General features: G+C 40.2%; 1 protein-coding gene across 1 annotated transcript; it reads right to left on the bottom strand.

The window, feature by feature from the left end:
• Nucleotides 1-209: 209 nt before the first annotated feature.
• Nucleotides 210-22,679, bottom strand: prkcdb (protein kinase C, delta b). Its single transcript, XM_083534688.1, has 17 exons — nucleotides 22,359-22,679; nucleotides 11,579-11,697; nucleotides 9,674-9,940; nucleotides 7,319-7,484; nucleotides 6,912-6,943; nucleotides 6,339-6,424; nucleotides 5,379-5,508; nucleotides 4,933-5,033; nucleotides 4,707-4,794; nucleotides 4,267-4,397; nucleotides 3,960-4,133; nucleotides 3,531-3,622; nucleotides 3,120-3,182; nucleotides 2,817-2,955; nucleotides 2,364-2,552; nucleotides 1,909-2,037; nucleotides 210-1,202 (listed from the first exon to the last, which is right to left on the bottom strand). Exons 1-17 carry the CDS (start codon nucleotides 22,517-22,519, stop codon nucleotides 1,044-1,046), a joined length of 2,226 nt encoding a protein of 741 aa, XP_083390814.1. The 5' UTR covers nucleotides 22,520-22,679; the 3' UTR covers nucleotides 210-1,043.
• Between the last annotated feature and the right edge of the window lie 1,433 nt (nucleotides 22,680-24,112).

Below are 24,112 nucleotides of genomic sequence, written 5' to 3'. Positions count from 1 at the left end.
ATAAAGATTTAACAATAGAAACGTGTACAAAAGCATGAAAAGACTTTGAGAAGTTGTTGCACTGCCTTTGAGAAGTCTTCTTTCGAATACATTTGTAATCATTGCTTTTCTCATGAATTAAATAATGGATAATTCTTTATTAATAATTACGATGGTATAAATAAATGTAAACAGCACACACATGATGACCCCAGGCTCTTGGGATATGCTTTCTTTTTATTATACGGAGTTCTGAAGAGTAACTATATATATAAAAAAACATCCTTATCTTCCCAACAATGAAAGCAGTTCAGAACAATATACATACATATATGTATTTATTTATTTATTTATTTACAGTCTTTTATTTTGTAAACACCTACCTGTTTAATAACATTACATACACTAGATCTCAATGATTAATTGATGCGGATATTAAACCTCCACCAACTGTTTATTACGTAGCAAAATGTAGTACCATAGACTATAATAGCATGATTTCTTTCTGGCTGCTGTTTCTAGGTCTAAGGAGTGGATTAGCAGGATTGATTTTGGCTCCAATTTCGGAGATAGTGGGAAAGTGAGCCTCAAAAAATAAAAAAATAATAATTAGCAAAAAGTGCTTCATCGAGCACCCCTGCTTCTTGGTTTAGGGGGAATCCTGGTGTAAAAGCAAGGCGTTAAAAAAAAAAAAAAAACACATTAGTTTACATAGTTTACACATTTAGCACTTGCACAACTTCCTATATGTCAACACCAAAATACAGTACGTCAGATACAGTTAACTGGATTGCATTCATGAGAAAGAGAAAGAGAACCGTAACCATATTTAGTACTCGGTCCCTAGGGGGCACTGTGGCATTTCTTTGCGAGCTGCTGCGTTTGAGGTTTCCTGATCTATTACACAGCAGAAGAGCAAGCTTGATCGGAGAGCACTAGGTCAAGGAAACGTTAGTATTTGTGGTTTAGACCTTTAGTGGCTGTGTAACACTGGGGTGTGTATGTGTGTGTGTGTGTGTGTGTGTGTGTGGTAATGTCTTGTTCACAGCAACAAGAGACTAATTTCATTTCCCCATAATGGACTCCATTGTGGGGTTGATGAACGAGAAACCGGCGAACGCCGATTGGTCCATGGAGTCGATCAGGTTCTTGTCGCCTTGGGAGAGGCGGGGCTTCTCGCTCAAGAACTCGCGGTCGAAGTTGCTGCAGTCGCTGGGAGATTTCTGCGATTGGAAGAGAGCGACAGTCAGTCGGCGGACAGACCGATAAACGTCTGGCTCGTTTGCGGTAATCGAGCGCAAGAGCGATCCTACTGACTGCGTTACGCTTCATTAAAAATCAATTCCTTTCTAATTAGAGTGCATTCGCTCGGGACGCTCGCTTGGCTTTTCCAGCGCATGCATCAAACTAGCGTGTGGAAACAAGTCTGCTTTATTTTTCTACTCCACAACTCCACAAAGTAATTATTACAAATTCTGAACAAATCTGAGAAACCCGTGTGTTATTCCAGCTAAAGGAGATGATCGTCTTTTATTCCTACGATCTAAATACACGTTTGGGTACGAGTATAAATCATTAAACCCCTTTGGAAAGACATTGTGTACAATGGCATTTTCTCCTTCAAAATCTTGGTATAGTTTTGAACACAATTACTGAGATGAAGCCTGAACACCGTCTTAGTTAGAGAACTATGCTCCTACTGCTGGGATTATGGGGCTATGAGCTTATCTACAGCCAAGGAATCATTCATCAGCATTTGTTTGGTTTATAATGATCAGATCAAAAACCACAGAGTCGCAGTTTCTCTAATGACTTATATAATTAGATTATTCATCTTGATCATATGTAATCACCACAGGATAATATTTTGTCTTCGCTGATAACGAAAGAAGTATAGACCAGACAATTTAACAAATCCAAAGACCGTACCACTTTAGGCTTGAAGGGGGGAGTCACTTCTCGCTTCTCCAGGACAATCCAGTTAATTGTCTTGAAGAAGGGATGTCCACGAAGGTTTCCCACAACACCAAGTCGGCGGGTCGGCTCTCGCTCGAATAACTACAAAACAACGATTAGAGACAGATGTAAGTTATTATAACGGTGATAACGCCCAGAAAAAATGTAAATGTTTAGCACCAGAGTTCCATTTTTCTTTAAAAAATATATAATAATGTTCAGAATCAGAATTTTATATAAAACGACATACAGACGATTTTAAAGCCACAAAGCACATGGTTTTAATTTGAATAAACAGCACAACATTGCTACGCTTTAAAAAAAAATGTATATCGTCGAACATGTGGTGTATAAGTGCGTTTTGTAATTAGCGTTGTAAACTTTTATACAGACGTCGCTTTCATTAGCTTTTAGTTTAAACGCTTTACCTTTTCCATCAGGTCCTTGGCCTCCTTGGTAATCCAGCGCGGGAAATGAGGCGTGTCCATCCTGATCGACTCAAACAGCTCGTCCTCATCGTCACCTTGGAACGGTGACTGGCCAATCAGCATCTCGTAAATAAGCACTCCGAATGACCACCAGTCCACTGAGAATGTGTATTTCTGCCCTAGTAAGATCTGCAAACACACACACACGTACAGATGCACGGATTCTGATTTAATCGCTGCGATGCCTTCGAGCTGGTCTTCCATCTTTGGGGTTTGTGGTGGGAATTAGAAGTTTCTAAATGATTAGAGACGACATTTTTCCAGGTTGCGAAATTGGCTTTGGTAAAACACGCCAAATTTATTTCAGACACTGTAAACCAGAGACATGAGAAAAACCTTGCACACTGGTAAGCCAACACACACACACACACACACACACACACACACACACACCTCTGGTGCGATGTAATCGGGTGTTCCACAGAAAGTGGTGGCACGATTCTCTCCGAATACATTCTCCTTACACATGCCAAAGTCTGCAATCTTAATGTGGCCGTCTTTGTCCAACATCACATTATCCAGTTTCAGGTCCCTGAAAAACACATCGAAGAGCGAGTCATGATCGATTCATTATTTTATGAACTGTATTACAACGACATAACAGTAAGATGTTACATTATATCCTTTAATGAATGTCATATATTAATTGTTCAGACAGATATGAGGAAATACCAACCACCATTTAAATCATCTCACCTGTATATAATGCCTTTGGAATGAAGGAACTGCAGGCCGCAAACAATTTCAGCAGCATAAAACCTGACGTAAAAGAGGGTTGTTTCGGGGGTCAAATTAACATACCAACAGTATCATACAACAGCACATACCCAGTACAATAAAATCAGCATTTCAGTATTTCAGTTTATATGTTAAACAAGGATCTAAAACAAATAATCTCCATGCAATGAACATCACAGACAGCCTTCATGTTTAAGAAAATGTACAACAATGCATATTTGGAGCATCTGATCGTCGACTTCATCAGATAATCCCATTAGGCACTCTTCTAATTTTAGTCTAAGGATTTGTTCGGAGTACTGAAAGTACCGGTAAGTCTTGTTTGGCTGGTAGTGCGGTTGTTTATAGGAAACTATGTCAGTCACTCACGTAGCTCTGTATAGATCAAATCTGCCTTTGTCCTGAATGTGAAACATCAAATCTCCTCCATTTAGATACTCCATCACAAAGAATAAGTGCTCCTGTGGGTACAAACAAAAACAAACAAAAAGAACAAAATCATTTGTATTAAATAAATCAATACTATTTTGACAATTGACAATATTTGGTAGAGGAGTGACAAAGAGAAACGGCTCATTAAGAAACTATTTCTTCGCTGCACAAGGCAGACCGGTAATTCAGTCACGTGTGTCATGCGATGGATTTGAACATTATACGGAATTAAACCTAGATATGAATTCAAACGTGCTTTGAGATGATACTCGGGATGCGTAATACAATGTATACGATGTTCTCTCTAGCGTTCTGTTGCAATAATCGACACTAAACGAAACTCGACATTGAGAACTGTTGCCGCACCTTGGTCTGGATGGTGGAGTAGAGGTGCGTGAGGAAGGGGTTTTCCCAGGCTAACGCCAACACCCTTTTCTCCACCATTGTGCACTCCACGTCATCGTCCATTAGCACCACGTCCTTCTTCAGCGCCTTCACTGCAAAGAACTCGCCCCGGCCCTTCAGCTCTGCCAGCAGCACCTAGTTTCATTGTGTATTACAGGACATGTATATGAATATAGCGATTCTATTATCGCTTTAAAATATGTGCATTTTGATGCAGGTTTGGGTGTTTTACTCATGTGTGTGTGTGTGTGTGTGTGTGTGTTCTCACCTTGCCAAAGCTGCCTTTACCCAACACTTTGTGGAATTCAAACTGGTCAATGGACAGGTATGTGGAATGTGTTTGGTGCGGGATGGTGTAAGGTGCGGGGGTGTGACCGTCCCACAGTTTGTTAAGGTCTCCTAATATATACACAGAAAAAAAAATATAAAAATACAGGATAATTTAGTAGGCACATTAAATGCCTAGATATTCCTGGAAATAAATAATCATCATCATTAAAAGTGGAAAAAAAAGAGTATATTATGATCGAGGTTTGCGAACACAGAGCAATACAGCAATTTTGAATTAATAATAACTAAACACAGTTTGAAATAGATATAAAATAGCCACAAAAGTGGATTGTGATCATCTCAACAGCACATCTGGAAAGCCAGACTTCCTTTGCAATAAAGGAAAGAAATAATAATTATGGAATAAACCAGGCTTACCACTTGGGTCCAGCGGCACATTTTTGGCTATATCCTGATAGATGCCGATGTCCGATAGAGTGGGATCCGGGCGCTTTGTGGAGGATTTCTGACCAGAAGATGATTGAAAAAGTGTCATTAAAACTTATCAAGCACCATGATGTCAGTACAGAGATCCAGCTGATACAACATAGTAGGAACTGAGCGCAAGTTGTGATTGGTGTAAAGCATTTTGTGAGCCACCCACCAAGCTAACTTGATTAAGGGCTTCGGCGAGAAGTTTCTGGTTTATACCACAGAGGTTGGCAACTTTAGTCTGGCATTTGTGGTGGACGTTCATCGCACAATCTAAATACAAAGAAGGCAAATATTGAGATTAAAAAGAGAAGCGAGAGAGAGAGTAAACGGAGTCAGAGTACTTCTCAGGCAGGATGACAGCACACCTTATATATCATTCAAACCAATTTAATCTCCTTATTAATGTATTAATAAACAGATAATCCATCTTGCATGATTGAATCAGTTTATTTCAATCCAATTTCGACATGAATTCTTTGAAATCCTGTGATTAACACTTGGTTATTAGTCGTGCATTAAAACAATATACATGAGGCAGAATAACAAATGAGAATTGAGTAGATTTATTTTAAAATACTAAATGTGACGACTGACAGACAAGAAACCCCATCTCACCTTCACATTTGAGACCTTGCTTGACCATTCCCCATAGCAGACTTCCACAGTGATCGCAGAAGGTAGGACTCATGTAGTTGTGTGTCTTGAAGCGATGTGGCATGTCGATCTTGAAGCGCTCTTTCTGGAACTGCAGACACACAAAGGAGCCATAATTAACCCACCAGCATACACCCAGGGATCTGTGATGCTGTACGTAGCCTTCGCCCTGCTGCATGGTGCTTTTCTAATAAACCAAAATCTCAAGCGTTTCTGCCTTTTCTCTATCTACCGGTAACTACTACCAGACACCTACAGCTTTGAGAAGCTCAGATATCAGGAAGTTCGTTAAAGTAAAACACGAGGACTGCATCGTGAATTCTTGTTCCCCAAGCAGATAATTAAATGTAGTGGCTCTGTAGCTGCCTCGCTGTCATTAGGTGCAAGACTGAGCTGCGTGGGCTTTAAGAATGCACACACATCTATTGATTGATCAATGGAAGACTCTGATCCTTGTGCCCCCTGTGAACCATGTGAGACTGACCTGCCAGACCTGCTTTAAAAATATACAACAAGCATGATTTGGTGTTTATATTGTAATCTTTGTTTTGTTTTTTTTGTGTCACAATGTTGAGCCTTCAGTGTGAGTGTTACAGCACAGCTTACAGAATCGTGTCACATCTGTAATTTTAACATGTCTGTTCCTTGATGGCTAATTTTGTTTTTAGCGTGTACTGCTTTTAAATCCTTTATAATCCTCTACGGTATTTTATAATCCTTGTTTAGTATCCAATTCTATGCAAATCATTCTCATTCCTGCTGGCAAATTCCAACCAATTGCACACTGCGGGTCAGAATTAACACTGAAGTGAACTACAAATGGTCCCATGGTCACCGCAATGTGCTGTAGGCCTGATAGGGACACCTTTACTGACCGCCGTGTGTGTTTATTTACCAGGTAAACAGTGCGCCGATCCTTACCACAGTGTCTCGGCTGTTGGCTGCCGTTCCTGTGCATCTCCCGATGATCTTATCAATGCATTTTTTGTGAATGGCCGCATTGCACTCTGGGGGGGAAAAAAGACAGAGGGCAGGAGACAGAGGTACATTAGGTGCATGCTTTCAGACTTTACTACTACAAACCAAGATATTACTGTTGATAACTACGATTAATAATGAGCCTAAAAAAATCAGCATATTTATTATTAAACTGGAACTGGAATGTCCTTGGTCCAGATTTCTTTCTTCTCATAACACTACATGGTTACGAAGATGTCAGACTACAGTATAAAGATTCAGTTCAAGATATATTTAAGCATTAACGAAAATAAAAAATATATTCACTGTATTTGTTTTTTTTTCTTCATGCATTTCCTTTTGTTTTTCCAAAAGTGACAACTTATAACTAATCTGATAGCTAGTAGTACAAAAAGGTCATTAATATTGTCAAATGGGTGTTAATGTTACTTTGACGCCTGGTTTTGTGGGTGAAATGTTGTTACTAATTCTGTGTGTGTGAACGAAATAAAAAAAAAAAAAAAAAAAAACACTTACGTCTGCATTTGTAGCCCTGTTTATTGAGGCCCCTATAAACGAACAGAGAAAGTGTTAGTGTATGAGCCACATTAAGGTTTCAATTGTACAGTTCAGGTGACACAACAGTAGTAGAGGAAGGAACGGCCTGCGATATTTTAAACAATTTCTGACCAGTCATTTCTCACAAATAGATCAAAAAGACACCCGAAAACTCTTTTACAAACACAGACAGATAATACCAGTTATTCCTTCTTCCTGTGATAAGTGATAGTGAGCAGCAGACAGGAGCAGGAAGCTGACTGCAGTTGAAATTTATCAGCTACGACACACAAACCTCAGCAGACTCTAAACAACACGTATTGCTTTTATTACTGGTTTGTGGAATAATGCATTCATTTTGCTAACATTTCCAGCCTTCCACTCACCAGACGAACTCTCGGCAGACGGAGCAAAACGTCGGCTGTTTGAAAAAGGTGGCGAGGAACTCATGGTTTTTGATGAAGTGAACCTTGGCCTGTTTGATGGCTCCTCTTCGTCGTTTCAGTGTTAAAATCCCGTCCTCTTCCTTTTCGCTGATTGACGCTTTGCTCTCTGAAAGACAGTTGAACAAAAGACGTTAAACACATGAGAATGAATCCGCAATGAGATGGATGCTAAGGTAGTTGAGGAGATCACGTGTGTGTGTGTGTGTATGTATATATATATATATATGAACACTAGCGTACTATTCGCTGCGCTTGGGCTCGCGAAAGCCCTAGCTGTTCAAACCGTACATACATTTTATCGACAAATTGTTTTTAATAGAATATTCCATTGAACATCACTAGTGACCACTGCTATAACATAGTCATTAAAGTTAGTAATTATAATCATAAACCTCTATCCATTTAATACGCAGGGTTTAAGATGTTCATTGCTCAAATATGAACTTACTTCTTAATATAACTAGCTGATATCTAGAATTGTTTATGGGTATAATAAATTAAGCAAACAAAAGACATAATATAATCTTAAATGCTGTGGTTGTTGTAACTTTTTTTTTTTTTTCCCCCATGCTGGCTGTAAAATGTCTAAGCCCCCAACCAGATGCCCTCCCCCCCAAACCCACCCTGCTGAGAAGAATCCCCTAAAACACAAAACCGTACCACTTCTCAAAGGGGAGTTCCAGTGTATAGTTGTGTAAAGCTAGCACTGCTTTTTACACTCTATCGATTTACACACTGACTCATCTCCTTCCCCGGAGTCGGTCGGCAAGACCGGGCAAATGTTCCGACCACAGCCACCTATCAATTCTTTGGCAGGCGTGATCTTAAGTTGTGTAAAAACGTCCAAAAATGTAGCAATAACGAATGTACGCGTATACAGTGATTTCCTCATACACAGAGACCGTTAGGTCTAGTTTGTTTTTTGCGGATTAATTCATGCGCTGCACTTTTACTTCGCTTTTACACATCTAATCTTTATGAAGAGGTTACCGAACAGCAATGCTGTTAGACTGTAATTCACTTTTAAATATATTTTGCTCCCGCGATCGCTGCGGATAAGAGGATGCTAATTTCTATTGGCGTTCCAAGACTATCAGCGCTGCTTTAGTGCGAAGATAATAGCAATGATGATGATATCATAATGTTAATTTACTACGACAGGCGTCGAATAAACATCACTGCCACTGTCACAAGTCATACCACATGTGCGTGTGTAAGTGAAAAGAATTTATATCTTACTTAATATGGTGTCATTATGTGTCATATGTATCGGCTGTGTATCTATAATATTTATATCATCATTGAGGCAGCATTTTAACGGCTGAGAAAGACTCAAGGAGCAGATTGCGGAAGTGAAACTGGGCCTCTGACTCATCTGACGACTAAAGTAAACAAAAATGGTATTGTAAGACAGCGCTGATGAAGAAGAGTGTGAATGAGCTCGAGGCGAATCAAAGAAGGACAAAGATAAAACTGCAAAAGTAACAAAAGGAACAATGAGAAGGAAAGAGTAGAGAGGCGAGTAGAGAGGCATAGAAAAGGCAAACGTTATGTTTGGGTTTATGGCTTATTGACAGGACGCGGTGTTTGGTGCGTGTGTGTTTTGGACTAGAAGCTGCTGTCGTGGGGCTTGCTCACACTGAGGACAAAACAGAGGCCTGTTCAGACATGAGCTCTATAAATAGGCATGACTGTGCCTCTTTTCAGGAAGCCTATGAAACCGGGGTGGAACCAGTGAGAATGTCTGCCATCTCACACTACACACACGCTTCACTAACATTGTCCTAGCCACTGCATTTGGTGGCAAATCCTTCTGTACATTCCCACACCATCATGAAGTTTTCCTTCAAAAAGGACACTTTATTTTCCCACACTTGGGGCTGAAAGTTTTCGTTTTATTACTCAGTAAAGACCGAACCAGGATGTAGAGGTGGCCCTAACTCCTCATCACCACTAGAGTGCACTGCACATGGGAATTTTCGAGAATCAAAAATTTACTGACTTTATTAAACACATAGTGCTAACCGTCAATTGTCTTCCATTTCCATTTGTTTTAGTCACTATTAACTAATTTCCTTTCTTGATTCCTGATTTATACGACCGAGCGGGTTTCAACTAAAGCTCAAAACAACCCCAAAGTATTAACCTTTTTAAATACAATTTTTAACATGCCTATTTTTAGTGTACTTATATGCATTTTCGACGTAAATTTGGCACAACATCCAACATTAATAAATTAGTTTGTGACTAACATCTGTTAGTATATGTAACGTACATGTAGAAATGACCACCCACCTGAGTCATTATCTTCAACAAAGAACTGCACAGACATCATGACCTTTCCAGAGGGCTGCAGGTCTACCCAGAATTCTGCTCGGCCGTTGCCCTTTTTGCAGCGCTCGGCAAGCACCGATACGCCAACCGTGGCCTCGGAGAGAGGCTCTTCGGCCGTCTTCATCAGGAGAACCTGGATCACACGGCCTTCGTAGATATGAGCATCGAAGGTGGACTTCCATTCGGGGTACATAGTGGGCTTCCTCTGGACCAGAGTCTTTCCCCGCTCTGGAGAGGGAGAGAGAAAGAAAAAAAAAAAAAAAAAAAAGAGAGGGACAGAGTTAAAATAGCGAGTAATTCTAAAGTCGGCTCAAAACCGAAGAATTTGCTGGGCTGTGTTTCCAGACAGATTTCTCAATTTCTGCTTACTGCTTGTACTGCAGGCATTTTTTTTTTTTTTTTTTTACTGTTACTATGGTTATGTCTCAAACAGGGAAGTCTTTATTTTTTTTGACACATTATCTCACTTTTGTCACCTACAAATAATTCTTTCTCTGTAAATCCTTGAATTGGAATTTTTTTTCAAATATTTTTTTTATTAAGAAATATGTATTAATAATAAAAAGGTGTACAGAAGTATGCATTTAGACACAAACTAACCCATTAATAAGACGATGCAACAAATCCGGAGCCCTGATTTATAATCTGTGATGACTTTTTTGGCATGACATACATTATCAGTCAAAAGTTTGGACACCTTTTTAAAGGCTTTTCTTTATTTTAATTATGTTCAACATTCTACATTAATACTAAAGACATCCAAACTATGAAAGAACACGTATGAAATTATGTAGTAAACAAAAAAAAGTGGTAAACAACTCAGAATATGTTTTATATTTTAGATTGTCCAAAGTAGCTACATTTAGCTCTGATGACAGCATAGCACACTCTCTCATCAGACTCACAAGGTAGTCACCTGAAATGGTTTTCAAGGCACAGGTTTGCCTTGTCAAGAGTTCATTTGTGACATTTCTTGGCTTCTTTATGTGCTTTAAACCATCAGTTGTCTTGTGCAAAGGAAAGGGTGAATACAGAGTCAATAGCCCCATTGGTGCTACTACATCTACTGTACAAATCCATATTATGGGTAGAAACACTCAGTTAATTAAAGAGAAGTCAGTCCTTCTACTTTAAGAAATGAAGGTCAGTCAATCCACGCTCACAATCTTTAAATGCATCCCCGAATGCAGTCTCCAAAACCATTCAACACTATGATGAAGACCAAGAGCTACCTCTGCTGCAGAGGATATGTTCATTAAAATTATCAGGCTTAGAAGCCACCGATTTACATAAATGCTTCTCAGAGTTCAAGTGGCAGACATATTTCAGCATCCACTATTCAGAGAAGACTACGAGAGTCAGGCCTTCATGGTCAAATTGCTGCAAAGAATGATTACTTCAGAAGAACAAAAAGCAGAAGAGATTTGCCTGGGCCAAGAAACACAAGGAGTGAACATTTAATAGGTGGAAAACTGTCCTTTGGTCTGAAAAGTTAACTGTCTTTTTAGACATACAGACGGTTGTTGGGTGACAGTCAAAAATTGAGGGCAAGCTTAACCAGCATAGCTACCACAGCATTTAGCAGCAACATGGCATCGCATCTGGTTTGCACTTAGCTTGGTCATATTTGTTTTGTAGATAATGTAAGAGCTATTTGTTCAAGAAGGAGAGCGATGAAGTGCTGCAGAAGACCTGGCCTGTTTAGAGAGTGAATGAAAAGCAGCCAACTAGCACTCAACACCTCTGGCAACCAGGAACCACTCCAGGTGACTACCTCATAAGTGTGTGTGTGTGTGTGTGTGTGTGTGTGTGTGTGTGTGTGTGTGTGTGTGTGTGTGTGTGTGTCTTTAACTCAGACATACTAACCCGTGGTGAGAGACTCCTTCATTTTGATGGCACAGAATGGTTCCACCAAAGGAGGAAGCGTTCCCAAACTATATTCGGTAAAGGAGATCCGCAGGAACGGAGCCATGGCCAACACACACCTGAAACACACAAAGAGAAACAGAGATATGGAGATCAAACAGATGTTCAAACAGTTGTGTGCAGAGCTGGATCTATGTGCAGGAAATGTCCGAGTTGCTGCGTTGCCACAGAGAGAGAAACTTCCACATTTAAAGATGTGACAGTAACCGCTTATGCAAAAGCCAATTTTCATCATGCTGTGTAATGATCGTAGATCCACATGTGGAAGTGTTTGAGTTTTGCAAATAAATAAATAAATAAATAAATAATATATATATATATATATATATAAATCCCTATTAGTAAATAAAACTTATGTGCCTCAAAAAAGAGGATATCAACAGTGCACTTCTAGCATCATATAAAAACTGAAAGCAACATTTTACATATAGGGTAGTGGTGACTAAATGGTTAAAGCTCTGAGGTACTGATTAGACGGTTGGAGGTTCAAGCTGCCAGTGTTGGGCTCTTAAGCAAGACCACTTATCTCTATCTGCTGAAGAACACTGTGTCCTGGCTGACCCTGTGCTTCAACCTCAAAATCTTACCAAGCTTACCAAAAAAAAAAAAAAAAAAGTCTAATAAAAATAAAGTACATTTGGAGTGAACGCAGCCTTTCATCATTTCTAGTTCCCCTTCCTTTTTGTTAAAAAGTGATATTTCACACATTGCTGTAGAGTGCCTGAAACACCTCTTCCTGTGTTTGCATCAGCGTTATGCCCTTTTATGTAGCAAAATTACATTTTAAAAACTCTTTTTCCAAACTGCTGTTGAACTGAACTGCATTCCTGGTGGCCTCAAAGCTCAAAACATACCTACACGCTCTAAAGTGACTCCATACACCAAAAAAAGTGTCACAACTGGCCTTTACACCATTTCATAACGTCAGACAGATTAGAGTTCTGATATCCAATGAATATACATTTACTCATAATGATAAGGAAACTTATGACCCTGGGACTTCTTAGGGTAAAGTTGTATGTCTGTAAAAACAAGGAAGTAGTCTGGAAGGGGTGACTTATTACTGAAAGGATACTGCAAATACAGTGCACGTGGACAAACATATGAAAAACCCAGGATCCTCCTTTAGGTCACGTGTTCACCGAGTATGAGTGGAAAAAAGGTTTGAAAGCAGTTTAAACACTAAAAAGCGGCTTCAGAAAATGAAGAACGTGATCTCGGATCACCTCGGTCCTGTAAGATTCGAACTGATCCCGGATTAGAACCCGAGTCACACTGTTGCTGTAAAACAAAAAGACGAGTGAACGTGTGCGAGGGCGAACACGTTGCTATGGTGAGGATTAGACTGCGACTGGGCTGCAGATTCCAGGCGCCATTTTTAGGTCTGTTCCTCTGTAGCGTGAACAATTTTCTTTGGAGCCCTAGAGGTCTTGCTCATGGTTCGAATTCAACCCCCGAGTAGCACATTTTTTCAACAGATAACCGTAATTTGCTTTTCCGAAGCCATAATAGGCGAGTGCCCTTGCGATAAGGAGCGCTTGCATCATAACAGTACACGGTCTGGACAGCTGAACGTCTACAGAGTGAGGGTCAAGTAAAGAAGGATGTACGTTTCTCTGCAGGAGTGGGGCACTGATTAAGGGCAGGAATGAAATGTAGAGCAGGTGGAGTGGGACTGCAAGGGGTTTGTGTGCGTCCAGAGGTGCTACACACTCGCTACACACTTGCAAAAAAAGCATGCATTGCTTGGATTTTAGACACAGACAAACCGGGTCATATAAAATATTTTCACACATCAGGGAACCGCATGAGAGAACTCGCACGTATAAGCTGGGAACCACACACCCTCACACACACCCTCACACACACCCTCACACACACACACACACACACCCTCACACACACCCTCACACCCTCACACACACCCTCACACCCTCACACACACACACACACACACACACACACACACACACACCAGGTTGTCTGGTTCGTGCCTAGTTTACACACTGTGTGGCTGCACGGCTGGTGTGTTTGTTCAGCCGTAATTGCAGAAGACAGTGTAGTGCAGTGTAGACCTGTGTGTGTGTGTGTGTGTGTGTGTGTGTGTGTGTGTATTTCTAGGGTACACACACACACACAAAGACATCGCTGCAGATGACTTTAAAAAAGACCCACTCGTTTCCCCAGGAGAGAGAGAGAGCGGAAAAAATGAGCACACACTGCAAAGGAGGGGACAGTGTGACAGAATGACAGTCGGGTGGAACGTATACGAGATGCAAACACGACCGCAAACTTCACACCAGTTCATTTGATATCCATCCAGTCTGATCTATTTTCTAACCAAATGCTCATCAATTCTAATTCATTTCGAAGGCAGCTGTAGTGAGTGGCGTTCTCTGGGACAAACAAAACCGCTCATGGCGGTCTGTAGTTGTCTGCAAACGTGCGTATATATTTTTGTATACGTTCGTCTTTCAGGCAGAAAATCTTCCTCTGCATTCCTGATTATCGTAAGTGTGATCCACATCCTGCTAAAGTGTGTGTGTCGAGGCTGAAAACATATTTATTTAGCCTATTTAGTGGTCGATTTTTCTTGGGTAAAGGAGGAGATCTGGAGGAATCATTGATATAGAGAGTGTATGGTGAACTGGGATATTTGTATGCTTTGTATTCAAACATGCTCCTGAGGTATCCTCTCCATAGATCTTCCCACTTCGTCCAGGCCTGCCTCTGCATAGTGTTCTCTTCGACTGGAGGCCACTCTGTACAGCTCTGGGGACGGTTTCTCATCAACGCCCCGGGAATCCATGAAAATCCGGAATAAGAACAGGAGCTTTGAGGATGGATTTGGACTGTAGTTAATGTCAACAGTCTGCTACACTGACTCAGAACTACAGTTTGCATCTGATCACCATCACTGCACATCTTAACATCGTTTATTTGTGATAAATGGACATTCGGTGCAACCCAGATGAGGATGAGGTTCCTTCGAGTCTGGTTCCTCTGAAGGTTTCTTCCTTATGCCACCGGCTGGCTCATCAGGGACGAACTTACATGTAAAGAACATTCTTATTCATTCTTTATCACCGCATTATCTGTGTAAAGCTACTTTGAGACAACGTTCATCGTTAAAAGCGCTATACAAATAAAGATGAATTGAAAACCGAATTAAGCCGGTAGCTCAGTAAACAGTGCGCCCCCCTGACGTCAAAACGCTCGTCAGAAAATAACTAGTTGGTTGCCTCGTCTGACTTTTGTTTTGTCGGCAAAAACAGTTTGATGGAACGCAGAAAGGTCATGATAATAATTCCTGTAACTTGTACAAGAATGAAATCAAAACTCTTCCTCTTTCGACATTAGGGGTCGCCACAGCGGATCATCCGTCTCCATACCCCTGTCCTCTACATCTGCCTCTTTCACACCATCCACCTGCATGTCTTCCCTCACCACATCCATAAACCTCCTTAAGGATGAAAACAAGGGACATAAACAAGACTGTTCATTGCAAAGCGGTTTAAACGACACAGTGTGACAGAATGTTCATTTACGTTAGACTTAAGGAAGTGATGCAAAAGAAAACTGGAACCACCTTGCATCATGGAGTTTCCCTCCTGACATTAAATGCAGCTACAAACAGAAAAAAAAGGACGTAATGGTCTTAAATAAATGAAACCTGTCTGGATCGCCTTACAAAATCAGCGATTAGTAATAAAACAAAATTTTCTCTATTACAACATGCTGCTCAAGACCCCGCCCCTTTGTTTGATGGACAGCTCAAAAACAAGTCTTTTTTTTAATCCATCTTTAATTTAATCTTTTACTTCTTGTGTGTTGTGTAAAAGTTTGCATATATGATTTAAGAGTATCAAATCCAAAACAACAATCCGCATAAAAGAAAACGCTGATGCTGCATTTTTTTTTTTTTTTTTTTTACCAGTTAAAAAATAAATAAAAACAAATAAAAAACAAATAAATAAATAATCCTTATATATTAGACACTACACACCGGTATACTGTAATTATGTTTTTCTGTCCTCTCTGTGCGTACATTATCATCCAGCACACACACACACACACACACACACACACACACACACACACACACACACACCAGGTTGTCTGGTTCGTGCCTAGTTTACACACTGTGTGGCTGCACGGCTGGTGTGTTTGTTCAGCCGTAATTGCAGAAGACAGTGTAGTGCAGTGTAGACCCGTGTGTGTGTGTGTGTGTGTGTGTGTGTGTGTGTGTATTTCTTAGATACTACTCTCCTCTAACTTTATCTCTGGTTATGTGAAGACAAACAGTGTTGAAGAAGTCAGCAGAGTCCAGCCTTTGAGTAAAGACTGAGTGTTACTCTGAAAGAGGAAAAAAATAAATAAATCAGCCTCGTCCTTGACGTATCATGTTTCTTATCCAAAGTAAGCCTGGCTTGTGAATGGAGCTTCACCTAGACTGCAGTCAGCACTTTTTTTTTTGATAGGAAAGATAAGCTCTCTCACTTGTCTGTTTCTTTCTTACTGCTTGCCGCCCCTTTTCTCTCACAGAGGGAGGTTAGGATTATAAACTGTAATATTACGCTCGGTCAAATGAAGCGCAAAGCTGTACGAGGTCCTGCGAGTCGAGTTCATGTGAGCGTGAGGAGCTTCCACAGTCTTCTCATGAAGTGTTGCTTGGAAACGACTGCCTTTAAAACTTGGAGCATCATCACTGTGTGAGCAGAAGCAGGTGGAATCAACAATCAGCATAAACATAGCTGTAATCCCGTTCCTCATCAAGGTGTGCGAGGAGTGTGTAGCAAAGTGTGGTCTGGTTTCATATTGCGACATAATGTGTGACGTATTGCTCTTCAATAAAAGGGCTGGATGACACTGCAAAAGATATCTTAGAATTGCCGTTTAGCGTTTTAGCTGACTTTGGTAAAATAATAATACTATTTTATTTTATTTTTGATTATATTCTATACCAGTCTTGTGCTCCTCCATTTCAATCCCTCCGAATTCTTGCATGAAAAAGGTAAACCCGCAAAAAAATAAACAAAAGCTGCTCGATGTAACCACAGTTCTTGCACTTATTTACATCTACGCAGGCTCTGGCCTGAAGGAATGCTCTTTCAGGAAGCCTTTATGCTGAGCAAGGACTCGTGTAAGGAACGTAATGAGCCGTACAGTCAGATCATTGAGCGGCTTCTGTTTGGATACAACGAGGCCTGAACGAGAGAGGCCAACCTGTTTATCCTGCCTGAGGTGTGTGTGTGTGTGTGTGTTTGTGTGTGTGTGTGTGTGTGTGTGTGTGGTGTTTAACCATCAGTCTCGGCATACTTTTGTCTTTAAGGGGTGAAGCCTAGGTGTTGGCTTGTGTCCAAGTGCTTCTCATCACATCTGAGCTCCAGACGGAACATTCTAAGAAATGTTTCTCAAAGCATTCAATTCCCAGTAAAAAAAAAATTCGGATTACCGCCAAATAACCAGATCTGCAAAAACGTTCTTAAAGCATTAAAAACATTAGCGTGAAAAACTTCACCTCCTTCTAAAACGGAGGATTTTTCAAAAAAAAAAAAAAAAGAAATAAAAAAAAAAAAAGAAATATATAACTCATCAGCTACTCAGTATAAAGGATCTAAACATAAACACAAACTTGGATTCCAATCACACAGTGTTGCAGTAATAAGCATGACACAAGCGTGACGGTGACTATCGGTGACGTGGGTGCGTCCACGCGATGCCAGAAAGGTGAAAAATCCCTTCAATTCCATGCAAATACAGAGTGAGGTTGCAAAAACAGTAGAATGTACACAATCAGTCTCCTGACCCCTGTCAAACCTGGAATGCTAGCTGCTCTGCCCACTTATAAATGTTACTACGGCAACCGACATTAGCAAAGTCTCCATGTGATTACACATCACACGGCACAGTTGAAATAAAAATCACTGCAATGTATGAAAATTAGCTTCACACTTACTGAGTGCAACAAGCTGCACTGCTTCCAAACCTGCCCCGCCTGGAGCATTGTGTCAGCGTGGTGATCAGACCTGGAGTACAGGTCCGGGGTGTGTTCGATCGCGTTTAAATCATTTGAACGAGGCGAATCTGCGATGCGAGATTTACTTTACATCGTAGTTTCAGAAATGCGAGTGCGGTCGAAAGCGTGCTTGTGAGACGTCGCTCTTTCATTCTCTCTCATACGTGTGCGGTGCTTCATACACGCAAAAGAATCAGTTTATCAAAGAATTAGAAGTTTAAGAAAGAAAGAAAGAAAGAAAGAAAGAAAGAAAGAAAGAAAGAAAGAAAGAAAGAAAGAAAGAAAGAAAGAAAGAAAGAAAGAAAGAAAGAAAGAAAGAAAGAAAGAAAGAAAGAAAGAAAGAAGTCAAAAAGGGTTCAAGGTCAATAGCAAGGCAGGTGCCATGTGACTCATTCCAGAAAGCAATTGATTTCTCTCTTCCCTCAGGCACAGAAACAGAAGCCCCCTCTCTTTCTCTCTCTTTCTCTCTCTCTCCCTGAAACACACACACACACACACACACACACACACACACACACACACACACACACAACACACACAAACACACACACACCTCTGGCTAAGTGTGGAAGATCTGATTCCTCTATAAAACCCTGTTTGCACATGTAGAGTATTTGTGTGCAGGGGTGTGTGTGTGTGTGTGTGTGTGTGTGTGTGTGTGTAGAGGCATATATATGTATTTATATGTATGTTTGTTAGTGTTTGTACATGCGGGTGTGTGTGTTTGTATGTGAACAATCCCAGGGTACAGTCAAACCTGCTGAGCTACTTTCTCTCGAGTCCATTATCACACACAAAGAATGCAGAAACTTTCCTGTGTGTGTGTGTGTGTGTGTGTGTGTGTGTGTGTGTGTGTGTGTGTGTGTGCGTGAGAGTGTGTGTGTGTTGGCATGTCTCCCCAAAGGTGAAAAGGTTTTTGCTCTCGTCTCTCAGGGCATTAAGCCCGGTGTCCATTTCTGCTTTGTTCACACTTCACAAAGACTTAATTAACCTCCCGAGGCCACCCGCTGCACTCAGAGCACATCCTGTCTGCCTTTCGTTACCAACACAGAGCAGCAGAACGTGTGTGTGTGTGGGTGTGTGTGTGTGTGTGTGTGTGTGTGTGTTTAAATAATAGTCTGGTGTGTGAGTGAGGATTAATGTGTGCTGTATACACGGCTGTGTATAAGTTACACAGATCAAAAAGAAGTAATAAACACACATTGCTGGAAAACACAAACACACACACACACACACACACACACACACACACACACACACACACACACACACAAGCATAGAGCAAGACAATATATATTGCAAGCAACTCTACAAAAGCCACACTTGTTGGTGAGATCTATTGGAGATCCGCCCAAGAACCTCATAAGTACAAGAGTTGTGTGAAGTGCGAGAGCTACACGAGATCTGAGTCAGACCTATACGAGACCTGTGATGCAGGTCCAGCACGTGAGATCTGTCCGAGAGGTGCATGAGACATGAGTGACTCAAGCTCTGTGTGAAAGCTACAGAACATCTGCTATTATGAGCCGAGCGATTGGCGTGAACGAGCTCGCGAAGATTGCTGTCGAGAGCCACTCGAGATCTCTGCTGGAGATACGGCATGGTATTTGCGAGAGCTAGGCAAAAAGAGATCTGCGTGAGAGTTTGTTCGAGACGTATGCTGAGGCGAAAGATTCACGCGAAATCTAAACAAGAGTCACGGGGGAGACGTGCAAAGTCATGTGACCGCTCTGTGATACCTACTTAAGAGCAATGCGATTTCGAGAGTTCGATGCGAGCGCTTGATGCTCTCATGCGCTTCCTCTTGAGTAATCCTTTTGAGAGTGAGACCCGCCAGCTCAGGCTGTGTCTCGCAGCTTCTGCACTCAGTCCTTATCGTTATACTGAATTCAATCGTGCTGCACGGATTAATACTGAAAATCGGCCTACGTAATGAGAATGAATGAATGTCACGGGCTGTTCTCTTGGCTAGAACCGATAACAGGAACGGATGAAACCGCATGTGCATGCAACGCCAGCGTGCTTGCACGTCAAAAGAGAATGAGGCATGGTGCATGTCAGATCACAGCTCTGTGGTCAGTACAGCAACACTGCAAGGCACGGTGTACGGGGTCCTTAAAGCTGCTCCGCAAGGTAAACAAATTAGAGTGTGTCTGCCACCTCTGTCTCCATTCGTGTTATGTCGATTCAGCAAAAAAAAGAGAAGTGGCAAACGACTACAGGGGGAAAAAAATATATATATAAGTGGCTAAAAACGCATGCAGTGGAAAATGAGTCAGAGTCGAACCAGCAGGTTGCACTGAGGGGTTCAGCAACAGCTTGCGAATGTTCTTTGGAAAAGGGCTGATGTGTCACCCAATACAATTACTGGATAAAAAGCGACTCCAGGGCATCGAGATTGAGAAGAGACGCAACAGAACAAACATGTAAACATGAAAGTAAACAGATTGGGGGCTGTAGAGGTATTTGCAGGGCAGGTTGGGTTAAGGTGGGGTTGGTTTGGGTAAGAGAAGAGTAAATAGTTTACTGTGTCCGGTCATCCAAAACAATGACATTTAATAATAAAAACCACTGGATTTACCAAAGCACTTAATAGCTACGGTCAGTAATGAAGTCGGTTCTCGTTGTCGGTTACGTAATCACGGTATAAATAATCATTTTAATAATGAGAACAAAAAATAAATGAAAACTTTGGTGTTGACACTGAAGGCTCCTTACAAAGAAATGCACATTTATATGAACACTTACGTTTTTTTTTTCTATAATGAATAATACATTTTCATTCAGTTATTAAAATATTATCAGGATTATACACAGATTTATTCAGAGAGAGAACTGAGCATTATTTACAATAATAAATATATAAAAAGCATAACTATCATTGTAGTCTGACTTTTCTGCCATCTGTTTAATTGCTTCTACACACACACACAAACACAATTATATTATTATTTTAATAATCTATAATAATAATAATAATAATAATAATAATAATAATAATATTATATAATAAAAATTATTTATATATATATTACATTTTATTATTTACTTTAATCTTTTCTTTAATTTTACGATTAGCAAATGCAACCCAGTTCTGATTCTGATTGATTCTGATAATTTTCCAAATTCAGAAGTGTCTTGTTAACTCAGCAACCCGAAGCTTAACATCAAAACAACCTTAGAAATCTATTTTTGCCATTTAAACATTAATCTGTATATAAAAAACTTTCTTGAATGTATTCATGATGAATCCATGAAGTGCAGTCTCATTTATCATTACTAAATATCTGTTCTGCACACTGAACATAAAACCCTACTTTTTAACTTGTAAGTCATTGAATACTTGTTTTCATGAATAATTGAAAAAAGACGTTATCCGTGTACGACATCATAACATTTCCACTGTCATAAATCCCTGCGATAAAATATCAGATGTTGTTCAATAGTTCTCCGGAGGGAAGTCATGTGATCTGGGACGTGGCTGAAACTGAAAATGTAGAACAAGATGCCTGTATGTATTCCTCACACTACCCGGTGTCACTTATGTAGGCGTTGAAATCCTACACCAGTCTCTGGTATTCGGGACACCTGAGTAATGGCATGGACGTTTCGACCGAAGTGGGATTATACCTAAACTATCTGGTTTTCACCCAAGTTAGTTAAAATGGGGACACAATGCATTAGTGGGGTAAACCAGGGTATAGATATGGGACGGCACTATGATACTTCATGATGTATTGGAGAAAAAATAGAGCCACCTTTCCTTGTCACTGATGCGGCAGACTTTTAGATCTCACGTTCACCTGAAGGTGTCGAAGTAGTTTACATGAAAAGATTTCATTTTGAGACTAAAGTCGAATCCTATGATTTCGTCTCTCAGGGCAGCAGTGGTTCAGTGGTTCAGGCTCTGGGTTACTGGTCATAAGGTTGGGGGTTCAACCTCCACCACCATCACCACCTCCACCACCATTGGTGGACCCTTGAGCAAATACTCAACCCTGACCATTTAAAGAGACACTATTTACACCTGTCCAGCTGTTCTACACAGTTATAACCACACACAATCCTACAGAAGAGTAAAACCTGACCTGGATGTGATTATGACCTGAGCTGGCTTGGTTGATTGGAACCCAAAACCTTGAGGATTTAAATATTCAACTATTGCTTCCTCTATTTACTTGGTTAAGACAAATTTTCTACAACATGAAACAACTCAATGGTGTAAAAATAACTACAAAATTAAACCAGGAATATAAAGTTGGACTCAGAGTTTGGCCAGTGAAAGACTTCGCTTATGTAACACACTGCGCTCTGGGTTCCTCCAAAACCTCCAAACTAGAAACGGTTCGTGTTTACAGTACAGTCAGAAAACTACACAAAAACACACATTAGAAACAGGTTTTATTGTTATTTCTTTGCGGTTTGGAAAGTGACAATAGTCGAAACAACACGCGTGTTATCGCTACTTCCTGCCCAAACCTGAGTGAGCGGTGCAGCCGGTGGTTGAACAACCTGACTGACTGAATGGGAGACACCGCGGTGTGTGTGTGTGTGTGTGTGTGTGTGTGTAGCTAAAGTGCCATTATTCGACACGAGAAGTAAAAACCGAGAAAAACACCGTATTTTTTATTTATTTCAATATACATGTTGTAAGTTCTTTTGTTGTTGCAACTCGCAGTAAGTTTTTAAATCCAAACTCACCACAGAGACGCGGCCGAGAAAATCTGCGGTACACGAACTCCTGACTTCTGCTTAACAAAGTATGCGGCGGACCGGAGAACTGAGCACACGGAGTGTTTGAGGAAGTGTGTGTGTGTGTGTGTGTGTGAGTGAGTGTGTACCCGCCCCGCTGTCATAGTCATTGGCCACGTCCATAAACCGCATACTAGCGTACTGAGCAGTACGCTACAAACAGAACGCTACGCGCGAGTTCACTGCACGCGCGTCGCCATGACTACGACTCATTTACTCCATATTCCCGTACTAACTAGTGCGCATTTTTTGGGGAATTGCCATGGTGATACGATGTGACGTTTACACAGGTGGGAGGGGATGGGGATGGGGAAGGGGGCGTGGTCAAGACTACATCAAGGACCTTGAGTCTACCTTATATTGATTGATTGATGACGTTTACAAATTTTTATTCATTTCTTTATATTTAAGACTGGTTTCAATATATATTTATATATTAGGGGTGTAACGGTACAACAATTCACGGTTTGGTACCCCGGGGGGTAAACACTTTTTAATTATATATAATTAATTGAGTAATCAATTAAATTGGCACCAATTAAATTAAATTAAATTAATGGAAAAATTTGTTAATGTTTATTATTTGTTAGATCCAGATGTGATCCAGATGTGTGTGTGTATATATATATATATATATATATATATATATATATATATATATATATATATATATATATATATATATATACATATATATATATATATATATATATATATATATATATATATATATATATATATATATATATATATATATATGTGTGTGTGTGTGTGTGTGTGTGTGTGTGTGTGTGTGTGTGTGTGTGTGTTTTACGTTATATTTAATTTTCTAAACATATGCTCGACTTAACTGTCCTACTTATTTTAATATACTGTAACAAATGTCTTCAAAAACAAATCGTATTTCCGGTACGGAGTGCGTAGCACACAGTGACACTGTGCTTATTCTGGTTTCTTTTTTATACCCTTGGCGTTGTTGTGTATGTTTTCACATTTATTAATAAGAATTAATTAATGTGCTTATAGTCCGAAACGGAGACTAAACAAACATGCGGTCCACCATTTAATACTTTCCTGAAGTAAATCAGATGATAACTATGTTCCACATGTAAAAAGGACTGATCCTCTACATGAAATTGCAAATCTTTTGAAAAATCATTTATAGTACATGATATCATCAAAAGTTTAAAAGAAAATCAATATTAGATGCTCGTGATTTCCGGGCCCTCAGGTGGCACCACAATTAAAACAGTCATAAGTCTGTAATGGACTCATTAATACCTCTAGAAATGATTGTCTGTGACCACAGTTTTCCATGTCATCCACAAATGTATATTTGTAAAAATAAATAAATGAAATTAAATAATAGAATAAACAAAAAACGAATTAAATAAATTCATCATTAAATACATGGGACTTGTTCGATCATGAATCATGATTGGGATTTCATTTAGAAATAAAGAAACTGAAAATGAATGATGTATGTCATGTGTTCCTTGTTGTAAATTCGTTTAAGAATACGAGGAATAAGGAAGTCTCTCTCTGAAGGTCTTTTTTTTCCATGAAACCACTGAGAGTGTGTTAATAGGCGTGGGCTTCGACATGGCTCTTACAGAAAGCCTGCCTTTGTTTTGCATATGCCCAGGTGAGGTAGCTGTCACGAAGCCAGAAGGACTCCGGAGATCCCGTACTGAAACCTGAGC

Source organism: Silurus aristotelis, assembly GCF_946808225.1.
Source record: "Silurus aristotelis genome assembly, chromosome: 28".
NCBI lineage: Eukaryota > Metazoa > Chordata > Actinopteri > Siluriformes > Siluridae > Silurus > Silurus aristotelis.
Note: the sequence above shows the minus strand (reverse complement) of the source record. Positions and strands in the feature narration are given on the sequence as shown.

Excerpts from the sequence above, each read along its gene's own strand:
- prkcdb (XM_083534688.1), bottom strand. The coding sequence starts at position 22,519 with ATGACTATGACAGCGGGGCGGGTACACACTCACTCACACACACACACA. Across the intron at positions 4,398-4,706 it reads TGTGCCGCTGGACCCAAGTG|GAGACCTTAACAAACTGTGG; the intron begins GTAAGCCTGGTT and ends TGTATATATTAG. Across the intron at positions 4,134-4,266 it reads GTAAAGGCAGCTTTGGCAAG|GTGCTGCTGGCAGAGCTGAA; the intron begins GTGAGAACACAC and ends CAATGAAACTAG.